This window comes from Sus scrofa, chromosome 13 (assembly GCF_054392235.1).
Source record: "Sus scrofa isolate SSC_HxYL_T2T_F1_AM1 chromosome 13, Sscrofa_HxYL_maternal_Yorkshire_Landrace_v2.0, whole genome shotgun sequence".
Taxonomy (NCBI): domain Eukaryota; kingdom Metazoa; phylum Chordata; class Mammalia; order Artiodactyla; family Suidae; genus Sus; species Sus scrofa.
Window position 1 is genome coordinate 87,332,315 of NC_139395.1, and position 17,053 is coordinate 87,349,367.

At 51.6% G+C, this 17,053-nt stretch overlaps 1 protein-coding gene across 6 annotated transcripts in view; it reads left to right on the forward strand.

The window, feature by feature from the left end:
• MGLL (monoglyceride lipase) overlaps positions 1-17,053 on the forward strand; it is a 194,160-nt gene that overhangs the window by 164,063 nt on the left and 13,044 nt on the right. For 4 of the 6 annotated variants that reach the window (XM_084986679.1, XM_084986677.1, XM_084986678.1 and 1 more), the window contains 2 exon segments: positions 7,633-7,769; positions 8,839-8,949. In XM_084986679.1, the coding sequence (XP_084842805.1) occupies positions 7,633-7,769; positions 8,839-8,949 (248 nt within the window). 6 annotated transcript variants of the gene reach the window in all.

Here is a 17,053-nt window from a genome sequence, read left to right on the forward strand (position 1 = left end):
CTAGATCACCACCACCTGCAGATGCCAGGAACCGAGACCACACTGACTTTATTCCACAGAACGTATAGTCCCATGTGCAGTGATTATGTTAATGCCTGAGTCACACCAGTTTCAGGGAGCAGTGGAAGATCTCGCTGTTTCCTGGGGGTAGCAGTAGTGTCATTGTCATTGAAAATGCTCAACAGATGTTCCAGCAGAAAGTCACAGAGCGCTCTGTATCCCAACCCTGTCCTTGTCCTGACCACAGCGTGGTAAGGACTTACTGAGAACTTGCTCTGTGCATGGGCTGTGTGAGCCAGGAGCTGAAGTTAACCTGAGCAGGGCTCTGGGCGGGGGAGAGGGGCTGATGTGGAGCTGGCTCCAGACCTCCACCCTCAATCCCGCATATGCTGTTGTTCCCTGACTCTCTTCTCATTGTCCTTAAGTGGGCTGGTGACCCTTTCTCTAGACCTGAGCTCTTGTCTGGGGAGCCTGGGGCCCAGGGCCTGCACAGGGCCAGGTGTGTTATTGTGCTCGACACATGAGCCACCTCTTTTCTCGTTACGACATCCTGGCTGGGTTTGCATCTGCAGTAGTGTGGGTTCAGAACTCAGAGCACACATGTCCCGGGCCCCACCTGGGCCTCAGTGTGCAGAGCTGACCTTTGTCGCTTTGCTGTCACTTCCACTTACTCTCGTGGTTGAGAAATGCTGATCCACCTCCTGCCTCTTCTGAGAGCTGTAGGGTTCTGGCTTCTGCTGGCTTTAGTTGCTCATGTCTCCAAGGCTTTCAGGAAGTTCCACTTCCTAAATATTAAAAATATATCTCCCATCCTGGGGACAGGGATCCTGCATTTCATTCTAAAGCAGTTCTCTTCACCGGGGGCCATCTCTTTAGCTTTTTGAAACTACCATTTGTTACAGTTTCAGCTTGGGCTGCCTAGTTTCTATCTTGTTCTGTGTTGTTACAAACCCTAAGCTCCAAACAACTGTCATAGCCCATGAAAGCATTTCTCATCTGGTGGGAACACAACAGACCTACCTTCATGTTTTGAGGCAAAGGTCTGTTATGTGTTAAACCTGCAAACTTTTAGTTAAAAGGAAGCCGAGGTGAAAGCAGGCCATGATTGTGTGGAGGGTGCAGAGCAGCTGTCCTGCCTCTTTGGAGAGCTGACTGAGGGAAGTACAGGTTAGACATGGGGAATGATCCCTGACAGGTAAAGTGTCAATCAGCAAGGTAACTTAGGGGTTTTCTCCCCTGATACTTTCCGTAGGTAAAGGAGATGGACACCAGTGCTTGTGAAGACCCACTAGCACCAGGCTTGCTGTGCTGGTTCCCTTATTCTCAGCAGCTTCCTCATGAGATGGGGTATGTCCAAAGTACAGACAGGCAGGGGACCATTGGTGACTACAGTCTTAAAGGGTGTGTTTCATTCCCTTGTTTTTTTGTTTTATGCTTTGATCACATATGGTTCTCTAAAAAATTATTTGCTTTTCTTTTTTTTAATTTAAGCTTTCTGTAAAATGGCTAAACTTGAATACCTTACCTGCTTTTTTCACTTTCTGTTTTCTTTCTAAGGTTCATCCCTGTTGCTTTTTTAGCTTTCATTGATTCACTCTGTAGAATAATCGCTTTAGCTATAACATGTCCATTCTCCAGATGGGGTAGATGCTGTTGAGCACAGGGCTACCCTGTCTCCTGATGTGAGTGTAGGAACTTCTGGTGGTGGCTTTGCTGGTTTGTAAAGTGTGGACTCTGTACTTTGCAAGATACCACATTGTCTTCCAAAGTGGGTGTCCTGGTTTCTCTGTGAGTAACATACATGGATTAGTGACTTCCTTTAAATTAGGACATGGGGAGTTCCTGTTGTGGTTTAGCAATAATGAACCTGACTAGTATCCATGGGGACATGGGTTCAATCCCTGGCCTCACTCAGTGGGTTAAAGATCCACTGTTGTCATGAGCTGTGGTATAGGTCGCAGACATGGCTCCGATCCCAAGTTGCTGCAGCTGTGGCTGTGGCATAGGCCGGCAGCTGTAGCTCTAATTCAGCCCCTAGCTTGGGAATTTCCATATGCCATGGGTGTGGCCCAAGAAAGACAAAATATAAAAAATAAAAATAAATAAACTAGGACAGGGGGTTAATCCCACCCCATCCTGGCTCCTCACTTCTATGGTCCCCCTGTTGCTCATCCAACTGGCTTTGATCCGCCCTCTGGGGCTGCATAGCTGTGACTCCCACATGTGGTTCCTGCTGTCCAGTCCTGTTGTTCTCCATGCCAGACAGTGACCATTTGTCTTGCTAGCCTGAACTATACATCCTGCAGGACGGTGCCCCTGCTTTATACTGATCGCCTGTGGGCTGGTCAGGAATGACTCTCAGTCTCTGAGCCCCCTGCCTCCTGCCCATATTTTGCACTGAGCTGTGACAGTAAAAAAAAAAAAAAAAAAAAAAAAAAAAAAATGGGATTTGGGGGTCTGAAGCCAGCGCTTGAGTCCTTGCCTGGCCTCTAAGTTCCCAAGAGGCTGAGCTCTGCCCAGTCTGTCCAAGGGTCAGTTTTCTCAGCTAGAAAATGGGGAAAGAATCCCTAACTGGAGAGTTATGAGGGTCAAGTGTAATAAACCCTGGGAAAGGTCTGTATAAATACAGCCTGCCACATAAATATCAGGGGTTATCATTTCTGCTTTCTTAATGCTTGGCCTTTCTTTCTTCAAGGCTGTGTTTCACCCGCTTTTTCTTCCATAAGAAAATAAGTACTGAGTAAAGCTGGTTCCCTGAGAAGGGAAGTCATGCTCCTCCTGTTCCAGCATCAATGGGATTAGTGGCTTTCTGGGCACTTCTTTGAGGTTCTCTTTTGCACATGGTGGTACCACCAAAAGTTATCTTCAGGTGGAAATGTTTTGTAGGAGACAAAGACTGGGATTATTTAATTCTTCAGCAGAGCGTTACTAAGTGCTTATTTTGCATGGACTCTAAAGCCAGGGTGTTCTAAGGACACCCAGGACTGGTTTTAATCAGGTGTGGTGACAAGACACAGAAACGACTGTCATAGGAAGAATTCCTTTATACTCAGAGATGCTGAGACACAGGAGGCAGGCACACCTCTCAGGGCCATGCAGAGAAGCGCCATGGAGGTAAGAGGCAGAGGGAGTGGGAGTGATGTGGGCAGGAGCTTTTACTGCAGTTTCTTTGAGAGGGAACATGGAGTCAGGGTCAGCAGGCTGAGGATTGGCTGGTTTGAGTAATTTCAGGGCTCTGGGCTCAGGGGCTGCTCCTGTTGTCTGGAGTGATGAGGGCAGCAGGAGAGCAGCCCAGAGGCTGAGAGCTAGTATGTGGGTCCTGGTGTGGTTGGTTTGCATGTGAAAGGCCAGCTCACAGGCCTAGAAATTAGAAATTAGCCTGGGAGCGGTGGTCTCTCCAGGGTCAGCTGTCAGAAATTAGCCTGGGAGCGGTGGTCTCTCCAGATGTGAAAGCATCAAACTAGAGAAGATAAAAAGCACAGTACATAGCAGAACCAGGGCAAACAAAGCTAAAAATAGGCTGGATTAGAGTCTGTGGCACAGGGTTCTTTCTTTAAAAAATATGAAGAAAATAATTTTAATTGCAAATGCAGAGCTGCTGCTCAGTTTTTTTCACATGGCGGGAAGGGAAATGTATCACATCAGCTGTGGCTGAAGTCATGGAGATGAGTCTCTTTGTTGAGTGGCCATCATGAAAACACTGGCTGCAGTTCATTACAACAGGAGCATAGCTGGCGCTTACCTTAGCCAGGCCATTCCAAGAGCCCTGCAGATGAACAGAATAGCATCTTCGCACTGCACATGTGGGTGCACGAGCCCTGCCTCCTCCCCAAGTCCCTCACAGACATCATTAGTCGCTCAGAGCACTTTCCACCCAGTCTGGCCAGACTCACCTTAGAATCCTCCACAGCTCAGTCAGTTCAGGGGGCTGCCAGCCACCCAACAGCCTGTCATCCTGGCCCTAGGGGCCCTCAGTCCAGAGGAAAGAAAGCAGGGGGGCTCCAATCAGCTGACCTGTGATAGGGTTTGTACTTGGGTTGTGGACGGGGAAGCTAGTGCCTGTGCAGAGGGACTGACTTTGTGGAGGGGACAGGATCTGAGGTGGCCTTCGAGGACTTTGCAGAGGGCCCACAGCAGGCAGCTGCTGCATGGAGGCACTGGCAGGTGGGCATGTCCGTGGTTGTGGCTCCGGGGTGCTTTCTGGTGAGGTGGTGGGACCAGTCAGAGCCTTCACAGGAGGCCCTGAATGCTGGGCTGGCTTGTGTGAAACAGTGGGTGAGGGGAGTCTGCTGATTGCAGGATCAGAGCAGCTTCCAGAGGAGTGCAGAGCAGTCAGCAGGGAAGTGCTTGGGATAGGGCGGGGGCTGGGTGGCAGTCCCTCACAGTCAAAAGGCAGTGAGCATCTAGCCTGCTGCAACTGACACAAGACTGACTGCAGACGAGGCCAATCTGGGAGGCTGTGGGCCCAGAAGTCAAAGGGTTGGGGACCAGCTGGACATAGGGATAGAATTAAAGGTCCAGGTGGCAGGCCTGTTGTGAGCCTGAGCCATTCAGAAGAACGATGGAACCTTTAACCCCCATGTGGAACCCAGGAGCAGAGCCAGTCTTGAAGCTGATTACGATCCAGGGGACAGTCAGGGGACAGTGGTTGGCAGTGTGGATCACCAGCTCTGGAAGGAGCCTGGGCAGAAACGGAAGACGCGGGGCGGGGGCAGGCATCAACATGGGAGGAGAGTCATGGGAGTGAGGGACGGGCAGGGGAGCTTGTAGCACAGCCTAGGCCTGAGCGTGGGTGGGTGGACCCATGAGTAAGCAGGCCAGGGGGACTGAGAAGGATTCCAGAAATAGACTAGACTCAAGTGAAAAGGGAACCTTCATAATGTGAGAAGGATGACATCATAATCTAGCAAAGTAATGAAGGACTTTTTCATAAATTCCGTTAAAGCAATCAAGACATCTGCATTTTGTGTTTTGTTTTGTTTGGCTGTGCTCATGGCATGTGGAAGTTTCTGGGCCAGGGATCAAACCTGTACCACAGCAGCAACCCAAGCCACTGCAGTGACAACACCAGGTCCTTAACCCATGAGCCACCAGGGAACTTGAACCATCTGCATTTTGGAACTTGATAGAGGTTGTTGAATAGCATTCTGAGTGTACAAAATGCCACCAATTGGAACACTTTATAATGGTTAATTTTATGTTATGTGAACCTTGCCTGGCTTTTAAGAAAAGAAAAAGAACTATCAGAAAAGAGATCCCTGTCTCACAGCGTATGTCATGATAAATTATAGATGGATCAAGGTTAACTGGTAGAGAATGGAACCATATGTAGAGATGATTGGGGGGTGTTGCTCAGTGGTGTGAATGTGCTTCATGTCACTGAACTGGACACTTAAAAATGGTTACTATGAACTTTGTTATGTCTGTGTTACTCTCAAAAAAGAAACAAAACCATAAAAGAACATAAAAAAAAATCTGCATTCCTTTACACCCCTGTAGTAGAGGAGGCCTTTGTAACTAACAATCACAATAGAGAAGCCATAAAAAAGAAAAAATCGATAACAGGTCATTGCTGTGGCTCGGGTTTAGTCCCTGGCACTGGAACTTCTACATGCCGTGGGCACAGCCGAAAAAAAAAAAAAAATCTTCTGTAGCTAAACCTACCATAAAGTCAAAGGACAAAAGACCAACTAATATACAGAGAATTCTTAAATATAAAAAATGTAAAGAGTTCCCATTGTGGCTCAGCAGAAATGAATCTGACTAGCACCCATGAGGACGAAGGTTTGATCCTTGGCCTCTTTCAGTTGGGTTAAGGATCTGGCATTGCCATGAGCTGTGTTTAGGTCACAGATGCAGCTTGAATCTGGCGTTGGTGTGGCTGTGGTGTAGGCTAGCGGCTGTAGCTCTGATTCTACTCCTAGCCTGGGAACTTCCATGTGCCGCAGGTTTGGTCCTAAAAAAGAAAAGAAAAAAAGGTAAAACCTTGATAGAAAAAAAAAACAAGCAAAACCAGGAATTCTTAGTTTACCAGAAAATAAATAGAATTGGCTTTTAAAATATGAGAAGGTGCTTGGTCTATACTTTCTTCTCTATCTTAGGGACAAAAATCCAAATACCTAATGACCTGCTTTGTTGGGAAGCTGTTGGAGTTCACAGCACATCCCACATGGAAGAGAATTAGGCACCAACTATCCAGGTGGTGGATGCACAGCTTTTCTCAGACAGCCTACATCTAGACAGTTATCCTGTAGGTGCACCTTCTCACAGGCACAGAGCACTCCCAGCGACTCCTATGGTCAGATGTTGAATACGCAGGAGATGGGGTGTCACACACATAGTTTTGATGAGGGATGGCTGGAGTAAACTGTAGGTCAGCCCACAGAGGAGCGCTGTGCCACCCTAACAGACAGAAGAAGAGCCCTTGGCCTGTTTGGGGGACAAAGTCATCTCCAGGGTACATTAAAAGTGAAAACAACTGGCATAGAGTAGCGTGATATATAGCATGCTGCCTTTTATGTGAAAAAGGAGGGAAGATGGCTGGATGGATAGATAGATAATTTTCTTCTTACCTTTTTTTTTAGGGCTGTACCTGCGGCATTTGGAGGTTCCTAGGCTAGGGGTCAAATTGGAGCTGCAGCTGCTGGCCTACACCACAGCCACAGCAATGCCAGATCTAAGCCAAGTCTGCAACCTGTACCACAGCTCACAGCTTCCAGATACTTAACTCACTGAGCAAGGCCAGGGGTCAAACCTGCACTCACATAGATGCTAGCTGGCTTTGTAACCCTCTGCACTTCTATTGTGAGGGAGCCTTGAGGTCACCACACTGCCCAGGAGCTCCTTGCACGGTGGCAGGAAGGCTTCAGGCAGGTCCTCTCACTGCACCACTTTGCTCTACGGGTGCTCCTTTGTGCGATTTTCAAACCCTCAGATCAGCTGCACTGGGCCTGAATCTGGAAGCCACAGTCAGCACTCGGTATCTATAGCAACCAACATCCTTCAGAGAGGGGAGTGTGGAGGGACCCTCAGAAAGAATGGGGGAAGGAACAGCACGGATATGGGGCAGATAATAAAATCCAGGAGGGCGAAAGCATGACCTAGTTTTATTGCTGCTTTGTTGAGAAGATTTCTGGCAAGCACACTTCACTGTTTTATTTTGTGTTTGCTATCTTTACCCAAAGCTATAAAGTGAAGTGACAGGATGCAGCACTTTACCTGGTGAAATGCTAACACCTGGAGGCATAGCTGTGAGGGTCAAGGGACTGGGGACACCCTGGACTCCAAGCCCCATCTGTCTTGCTTCTGGCCACTTGGGAAGAATTGAGGCTTAGGGAGATGCCATGTGCCTGTCCTTTGTTTTTTCCTTTGAATGGCCATGAGGAAGGCATCCTGACCATGTGGGCAGATTTTGCAGTATTTACTCCCTGGCTCTGTGATCTCCAGCACGTTCCTTAACCCCTCTGCACTTCAACTTCCTAGTCTGTAAAACGGGAGAAGAATTCCCACATTCGGGAGTGCTTGAGGTTCAGTGGGATGTTCCATCTGGGCCATCCATAAAGAGTAGCTGGTAGTTTGGTGAGGACACCCCTGTCAGCCACGGTAACCTGTCTGTCTCCTCTTCCCTTCCAGTTGGCCACGGGCAGAGCGAGGGAGAGAGGATGGTGGTATCTGACTTCCAGGTGTTCGTCAGGGACGTGTTGCACCACGTGGATGTCATGCAGAAGGACCACCCACAGCTCCCAGTCTTCCTTCTGGGCCACTCCATGGTGAGTGGACTGCCTCGCTCTGGGTGGAGGGTGAGGGTCCGAGGGAGAGAGGCTGCTTTGCCTCTAGCCCATTGCCTCTGCACATCCTGCACTTGGAGTCCCAGGTGATTTCGTGCTCTGGAAACAAGCAGGTCCGCATCTTGGATGCAGCCCTGGAGGAGCTTACTACCCCCATGCCTTCCCATCAGGCTGCTCTGCGCCCAGCACAGCTGCATCCCTGGGCAGGAGGCCCCTCGGTCAGCACGTGGAGAGATGCAGGGTTGAGCCTCCTGCCTGTCTCAGAGTCACGCACCACAAATGGGTGAGAGGGGGAACCCAAGGAAACAGGTCCTAAAAGGTGATTCCAGATCCCTTTCCCCTTTTAAATGTATAAGATACTCTGAGAATCAGCCAAGTAGAATCTTTAAATTGGGTCGAGGCTCCTCAAACTGATAGCACCCCGGCCAAGTCTGCCTCCAGAGTCCCTGCTATGCTAGCTGGAGAGAACTTGGAGCTGCTTGGTTTTGAAATCTGGGGACTTTTCACTCCTGGGACAGCCTTCCCCTCACTGCCTGGCTCTGTTCCCTCACCTGCTTGGCTCCTGTGAGCATTTGTGGTTTCAACCCTTGGCTCATGTTACCTTCAGCTTCAGTAAATAGCCTTCAGCACATCCACCTTCACTAAGTATTTTTCTTGGAAGCTAAATTTCTGGGACCTTTTTACCTAACCAGGGGGGAAAAAGTATGGCAATATCTTATTATCCTCGGGTTTTTTTTTTTTTAAATCTCATATTAAGCCTGATGGCTGAGTTGGGGGTCTGCTAGCTTTGAGCTTGAAGTGAAATATAAATATTTTATTGTTTAACTTGCAGCCCATAAGTAGGAACCTTATTTATATTCCTCTGAATGTTTGCTGTTGGAAAATCCCAAGAAAATTCACATGTAATAAAGTCACTGCAGATGCGGTTTGTCCAGCATCCAAGGGGGCCTCTTCTGAAGCCTAGTCCACAGGGCTCAGGTGGGGACTGCAGCCTGGTGGAGACTGTGTTGCCAGATGCCCACACCCACCAGCTGCCTGTTCTGCATTGCAGGGAGGTGCCATTGCCATCCTCACGGCTGCAGAGAGGCCAGGCCACTTCTCCGGCATGGTTCTGATCTCTCCACTGGTTCTTGCCAGTCCTGAGTCTGCAACAACTTTCAAGGTAAACAGACGTCCAGTTCCCTGAGGCTTCTCCCCCACACACACACCCACCCATTCCTCGGAGCACCTGTTCACAGCTCCAGTCTTGGGGAGAGGGCTTCACGCACTGTTGTGAGAAGGTTTGGGCTACTAGCTAACATTGTTGTTATTGGAATCCTGTAATTTCTCAAGTCAGGTGCATTTTTTCCCAAAGACGAAAGAAAAGTAACTTCCTGTTTGTGCATGTTTTGCTGGTGAAAGTTAAGAGGAGGAAAGGTTGTGCATGTTAGGAATTCACCAAAGGGACCTCTATTAACATGGCATGTGCAGGGCTGGAGCTGAGAGCCCACAGTGCATAGAGGAGGTGTGGGTAGTGATCAGGCCACAGGGTCTTCACCAAGATGCTCCACCTCGAGCACTCCACCTGTGAGTCTAAGGGCACCTTCTCCTTGCCTCCTGCTGTAACCCTCGGCAGCGGCATGCTCTGCTCTGGGGCTGTGAGCTACCAAGATTGGCGGAGCAGGTGCAGATGAGCCTTGAGGGCTGCTGGACCGAGCCTGTGGGTTGCCGACACGTTACAGACCTAAGGTTTCAGACATGTGACTCAGTGAAGGTGGGCCATCCCAGCCCTATGTCTCTGGGAAGAATGTTCAATCTCTCCCCAGCGTTGGATGGGAGCTAGTGCCCCTGAGCCACTTCTCAGGACTCTCAGAGGAGCCTGGGAGGTGGTGGGTCATGGACCGGGGGCCTGTGTAGCATCCCAGCATCACATCAGTGACAATGGGACCCATTTAAATGCCTGCTGGGCTCTGATGCCTTCTGTGAGTTTTCTTCTGGGGAACCAAGCAGTGGAACTCAGTGCAAGAGCTAAAACCTTGTATGAATGTTCTCCAGTTGTTTTCTCCAGCTCAGTCACAGATGTGGTCCTAGTCCTGGAGATGGGCCTGTGCACGGGCCTTCACTTGGAAACAGAAACTCTCAGCAGTTTGAAACAAGGCGAGCTGAGCAGAAGAGAAATCTGGAAGCCTGGTAGCTAAGCCAGAGCAGAAACTTAACATGCTGCAGAGGAGGGTGGTTCCCCTGTGAATTCTTCTCCACTTTTAGGAAACCAGCACTGGCTTGCTGAAATCCACCACCGTTAATACATTTCAGTGCTGCAGGGACAGCGGGGAGGCAAGACCTGCCCTGTTCCTGCCTGGCACAGGACCCCAGAGATGCCTGGGGGCAGGGGTGCCCCTCCCAGACCGCCCCCTCTGGCCATGATTGTGTAACAGGAGGCGGGATCATTCAGGGACTCTTGTCCAAGTGGGATCAGCAAGACCAGATCACGAGGAGAGGGGTCTCGGGGTACTCCATCCATGATGTCTGTTCTGCCCGGAAGCACCCAGCTGGCACTGCACTTACATATGCACCCTCTCCCCCTCACCCCCGGTAGAGGTCACAACCTGCATTTTGCAATCAGGGCCTCTGAGACTTAGAGAGGATGGATAACAGTCCAGGTCCATGCCCCCTGCATGGTGGATTTGAATCTGGGCTGCCCACTCCCCCACCGAGGGTGCTTCCCCAGAGAAGAAAGTGGATGTTTTTCCCACTCCCCCACCGAGGGTGCTTCCCCAGAGAAGAAAGTGGATGTTTTCGGCAGTGGACATTTCCCTCTGAGAACAGCCTGGCTGTGGGGTTTTTCAGACGAAGTGCATGAGTGGGATCAGGGCACTGGGCCCCAAGGTGGAACCAGTGAGGTCTCCCCCTGAGTCATTGGCAGAAGGGGAACTTAGGGGCAAGGCCACCAGTGTGACCTTTCCAAGCCTTGTGCCATAGATCATCTTGTCAAATCAGGAGCCAGCTGGTCCCAGGGATGCAGGTCTCCTATTAACCAGGTCAGGTTTGTTTTCCCACCACCCAGCCTTCCCAAGTGAAGTTCATGGCTGCCCCCAGACCCCTGGATTACCTTCCATGTCTTTGGCGTGCACACAGTCCTCTGGAGTTTCTCAAAACCTTTGCTTAAAAATTAACAATTTTAGAATAATACATTTATTCAGTTCAAAACCTGAAAGGGAAAGGCTGTGAGTGGCCCCCTCCCAGTTACAGGTGGCAACCAGTTGGCAGAGTCTGTGCATTTCCAAGGGCGCTTGCACCCCACGGGCCCCTGGGTTTCACACAGGTGGGGACAGTTTTCAGTGCTTCCAGTTTTGTTCTTTGGTTGGCCTGTGGGGTTTTGTGAGTTGAGGTTTTGTTTGGTCATTTCGTGCCTCTTGGCTCTCCTTTCCCATCAAGACTAGTAAAGGCCCCAGCAGGGACAGCCCAGGTCAGGTGAGTACCCAGCAGGGACAGCCCAGGTCAGGTGAGGCCCCAGCAGGGACAGCCCAGGTCAGGTGAGGCCCCAGCAGGGACAGCCCAGGTCAGGTGAGGCCCCAGCAGGAACAGCCCAGGTCACGTGAGGCCCCAGCAGGGACAGCCCAGGTCAGGTGAGGCCCCTGCAAAGATGGCCCCTGATAAGGTGATGCCCCTGCAGGGTCAGCCCTGGTCAGGTGAGACTCCTCCATGTACTGCCCCAGGTCAGGTGAGGCCCTTGAGGGTATGGCCCCTGATTAGGTGAGGCTTCTGCAGGTATGGCCCTCTTCAGCTGAGACCCCACTGACTGGCCTCTGGGTCTTTCTAGTTGCTCCCTCTCACCCCAAAGACAGATCTCTAGAGACCCCCTCTGGCTGAGGTGGAGGAGGCTGTTCCCTGGGCCCAGCCACACTGTCAGGGTGCAGAGCACAGGGCTGAATCCTGGCCTTCTGACTCCTCCCCCAGAGTGCACTCTTAGCAGGTGAAAGGTTTGTTTCATGGCAGCTAGTTAGTTCCTGGGAAAGACTCCAAAATCCTTTAGGCTGACAGCATGAGCTGCACAAGCCTATGTACACAGACAGGCCTGGGAAGATGCCCCCCCAGTGTTAGAATGCAGGCCCCCCAGATCCCACACGGCATTTCATTCTTCCGGCCCCTTTTCAACAAACTGGTCTATCTTTAGCCTGGGGTAGAGACAAGGCAGACAGAGACTCCTGGTCCAAAACACTGTCTGTGCTCAGAACAGGTGAAAATTAGCAACAAAAGTCCTGTTCAGAGCAGGCCCCCTGCCCTGGGGACAGAGGCGACCCCTTGCTGCCCAGCTAGTAGGTATCACACCCTGAACCTGCCTCCGCCTCCTCAGTGGCCTTGCTCAGTAATACTGCAGGAGGGGCTGCAGGTTGGAGACGCCTCCTTTTTCTGGGGAAAACTCCCAACCTCCCTGGGTTTCTGCCTGGGTTCAGGGCCAGGGCTCAGCCAGCCAGGAGGGTGATCCTCTAAAGGATCTTCTCTGCCTCTTGCTTGGAGTCTGGGGTCAGAGATGCAGGAGCCAGCCCAGTGCTTCCAGATGGTTCCAACCCCCAGCCCCCACCCCCATCACCCAGGGCACCTAGCCAAGCAGGGGAAGCCGAGAGTGGCCAGCGTGAAGCTAGCACTCTTGCCAGACACATACTGTCTCATTTCCCCTCCATCACCATCCTGTTAGGGAGGAAAATGTTCTCAATTGACGGATGAGGAAATGAGGTCAATTGTTTTGCTCATGGTCAGAGTGAGTGAGCATGGTACCTTTCACCCGGAAACCGCCCAGGATCAACTCTAGCCCACTTCCTACCTGAATGTCACTCCTTTGTTATTAGTCACCAGAGTCCAAAAGGCCCTGGAGCAGGGGGGTTGGAAGGGGAGCGGGAAGGGCCCGGAGAATTGCCCTCATTTGAACCTCAGGTGAATAGACCCAGGAGTCTGGACCATGCTGTGACCACTAACTGGCCCTTGAACTTGGCAGCAGCAATGCACTGAGGGGCATTGTTTCCTCTGCCCCTGCAGCTTCCTGTTCTGTCTGCCTGGGGCTGCACTTCCCCCTAGAAACCTGGCCGTGTCTGGCCGTGCACCCCTGTGCCCCAGGGATATGGGCAATTCTGGCCTCCTTGGCATAGGTCAGCTTGCTGAGCTGCTGTAAGAGGGAGTGCTTGTGACCGCCTCCCTTACGTCAAGCGTTTCAGTGGCAGAAGCTTAAAAATGATCATTGGGAGTGGTTAAAACTTGCTGGATCAATAAGAAGTCATTAGTCACTAGTCCTTCAAGTGATGGGGCTGCAGTTCACCCAGGAATGCCCTAAGGGCAGGTCAGGAATACACAACACTCCGTGATTCATGCTCGGCAGGAGGCAGACCTCACTTCCAGGGGAGTTGGCCTCTGTCACGGTGAAGTAGTTTGAGGTCCCAGCTCTGACTGTGACGTTTGCCACAAAGGTTGCCTCGCTCCTGAGTCTCCACGCTAAGTAACATTGGCTCTGCTCATTTAGCCAACCATGGCCTACTTGGCTTCTCCTCGGGGCAGAAACCAGAAGGGCCCAGGGGCAAGCTCCATAGGAACTAGGTCTCATTTGGCCTCCTGGCAGCCCCCAAGCTTCACTTCACTGTCCCATCTTACAAATGGAGAGACTGAGGACCACAGACCTTCTGAGGTTTCTAGAACTGGAGTTGGAATCCACATATACTGGGCTCGGTGTCTGTGAGCCCGATTCGTCTACCTCCCTGCCTTCCTTTTCCAGGGGTGGGGGCTAGTGACAGTGTCTGATCGTGGTGGGGGCCTGGCCCCCAGATTATCCTCAGGTGATGAGATCTGGGTTCCCTGTGCAGCCGGGGTCACTGTGACTGCTCTGGCTACACAAACCTGACCCAGCCGTTTGAGGTCATGACGAGGGTAGGGGGGTCTTACCTCCAGGGACCCCTCTCCTGAGAGGTGTCCCAGGGTCCCTCCATGCTTCCGAAGGATTATATGAAGAATTTGGGACACTGGGTTGAAATGACATCAGGAACCATAGTACCTCAGTCCATGTCATTTTTGGGTGAGCCACTCCCTACCACCTCTGCCTCTTCCTGTCTTCCCTCGGAAGGAAGTGCAGGGCTCTCTTGGTTGATGGAGGCTGGCGGAGCGGCCTCAGCCAGCAGGCAGCCTGGACAAGTTGATGTTTTGGGTGTAGAGTCTGTCAGGCTTTCTCTCCCAGCCCCCTGCTTCCTCACCATGTGATTTCAGGACCCCTCCTCAGCCTAGTCTTTCTTTGTCACATAATCAACTCACTCCCCCTGCTCAGTTCTTCCTCCTCCCATTTTCTCCTTTCTCTATTAACCTTCAGGCTAATGAAACAAACCCTAAAAGAGCAGCAAGAAAGCCAGTGTCTTCATCTTCCCCATGTGATGGCATTTTTCCTTTTCTGGTCTCTGGGGAAGAGGCTAAGAAGCACCTCACTTTTTTTTTTTTAAGGTGTGACATTATTGCCATCGAAGATTTGTCTCTATTCAATCATGTTTTGTTAGAAATGTGGTCGTTGAGTTCCCGCTGTGGTGCAGTGGGTTGAGAATCTGACTGCAGTGGCTCAGGTTGCTGCAGAGGTGCAGATTCTATGCCTAGCCCAAAACAGTCAGTTAAAGTATCCAGCATTGCCATGGCTGTGGTATAGGTCACAGCTGTAGCTCAGATTCGATTCCTGGCCCAAGAACTTCCATATGCCGCAGGTGTGGCCATAAGAAAGAAAGAGGGAGAGGAGGGAGGGAGGAAGGGTGGAAGGAAGAAGAAAGAAGGAGAGAAAGGTGCTTGGAACTTGACCGGTTCAGAAAAAGAGCTCAGGGTCAAGGTGGTACAAACATCTCTCACTGTGGCTCCTTCAAAAGGGCAGCTTGCACATCAGACGCGTCCATGCCCCTGGTCCTGCCCATCAGGGGCACTTCCTCTACCCCCCACGGTATGTAAGAGTCACCTGGGAAGCTGGACCCCACCTCAGACCAGTTGGGTTAGAACTTCTCAGGGTGGGAAGGTGCTTCTCTCAGGCTCAGACTGCCAGCCCCTTGAGCTCTGGGTGTCCTGCGAAAATGCAGGGCCTGAGCTCCAGGAGCTGCGGTCTGAGGCCCACATGCAGAGTGGGGGCCAGAGGGTCAGGAAGGCTCAGGGCCGGATGGGGGCTATGCCCCTTTTACACTCCAGCTGGACGGGAAGAACTGGGCTTCAAACAAGCGCCATCTTTCTGGGCGACAGGGCACTTTGGGCAAAAGGCCATGGGCGACTATAGGCTTATTGTGCCTGAGAGGGAGGGCGAGGTAGTCATTGAAACTGCCATGAATTACCTAGTGCCTCCAGGGGCCAAATGTCTCTCCAGAAATGGTTCTCCTCATTTGTTTTCCCTGAGAAAGCTCCCCTTTGCTGCAGAAAGTTCCCCTGTTAATGCAGAGGGGAAGGCCGTTTGCTAGACACAGGCAAAACAACTTTCCTGTGATCCCCCTGGAGGCAGAGTCCTTCCTGATGACTCCTACCTGCATCCACCCCAGGAAGGATGGCTCAAGGTACAGCCTGGCCTGGTCAAGCCTAACCAGCAGTATCTCCTCCCAGAGCAGAGACTCTGGCACTTAGGGTGGAGTGTTTGGTCAGGAAATGCCCATGGCAGGAGCAGAGGTGCAAGGGCCAGGGTGAGTCTGACCCTTCAGGAGTGGCTAGCGCTGTGCCTGGGTCCACACAGAACCAGTAACACTAGCAGAATGCAGATTGGTGTCAGTGGGTTTGGGAGGAATGGCGCAGGCACTGTGGGTCTGTGCCTCCACATCTGCAGTGGGGCCAGTGCCCCTGTGCTGTGTCCCTGGGGTCTTCCTGGCTCAGCCATCTGGTCAGGGAGTGGGTTGGAAGCTGCAGCCAAAAACCAGCCATGCCCATGAGGAGGCCATGCTGGATGAGGCAGGCAGATGGGCCATATTAGGCAGCAGGTCCCATTGCACCTGCCCTCCCAGGCCCGGCAGGGTCATATTCGGAGTCAGCCCTTGTCCTTTAATGAGCCATGGCAAGTCATCAGGATCAGAAGAAAGTCTCAGGGCCAGTTCTGCAAACTTTGGGATACACGTCAAATTTTCCCTGATAATGTTGTTTGGGGGTCACTGAGCTGAAGGGTACAAGCCCCCAAAACTTACCTTTTGTGCTATGGGGCTGGTGAAGGCCGAGTGCCTGGCCCTCTGCCTCTCTGTGCTCCAGGAGCACTTCTCACCTGCTATGCTTTCTCTTCTCTTCAGCAACACATTTTTAACATTTGGAAACACAGACCCCAACACCAGAATTTAGGTTCACAGGGGGGCCCCTGTTCCTGGAGTTCACAGACCTCTGATCTGTGTTTGGAAGCACCCACATCCATTCCTTCCAAAGAGCTGGGATTCCCAGCCCTTTCAGGAGGAGCTGACCCCCACTAGGCCTTGGCCCTGAACCTGCCAAATAGCCCCCATCCACCCCACGAGGTTCAGAGCATGCGAGAGACTTGAGGCACTCGCCTCGAGCTCTAAGTTGGATTGCCTTATGTTTCTACATGTTGGCCTGGCGCCTGGCACATTGATGGGAGCAAGGCTGCTCCCAGACATTTGCTTGCCCTGACACAGCTTGGGGTACAGTGAGCTACAGTGGCCTAGAGGTCAGGGAGGCTGTCCTAACACCACGTGGATCTCAGAATAGGTTCACGTGTTCATCATGTTCTTTTAGGAGCAAAGCCCTGCCTGATCCCCAGCTGTGGTGGGAGGTTGTACCAGGCTCCTGCTGGCTGAGGAGAGAGCGTTCATATGGGGGCTGGGGAGATAGCAGTGGTTGCTGTTTTTGAGTGTCCACGGGCAAAGGTAGGCCCCTCTGTCACATTCATAGGAAGACAAAGGGATCTACAAAGGCTGGTGGCACAAAGGGGAAGAGTGGCTTCGTGGAGTTCCCGTTGTGGCTCAGTGGGTTAAAAACCCAACATAGTGTCCGTGAGGATGCAGATCCCTGGCCTTGCTCAGTGGGTTGAAGATCCAGCGCTGGTGCAAGCTATGGCATAGGTCACAGTTGGGGCTCAGATCTGGTGTTACTGTGGCTGTGGTGTAGGCTTCAGCTGTAGCTCGAATTTGATCCCTAGCCTGAGAACTTCCATATGCCGCAGGTGCAGCTGTGAAAAGAAAAAAAAGTGGCCTCATCCCAGACCACCACCACCCCTTCCAGCTGGCTACAACGAGTGGTACTGAGCCTCTGTGTTCAGTTATGGCATTTGTGTCAAGGTGGAGAAAGCCTGGACACCCAGGACT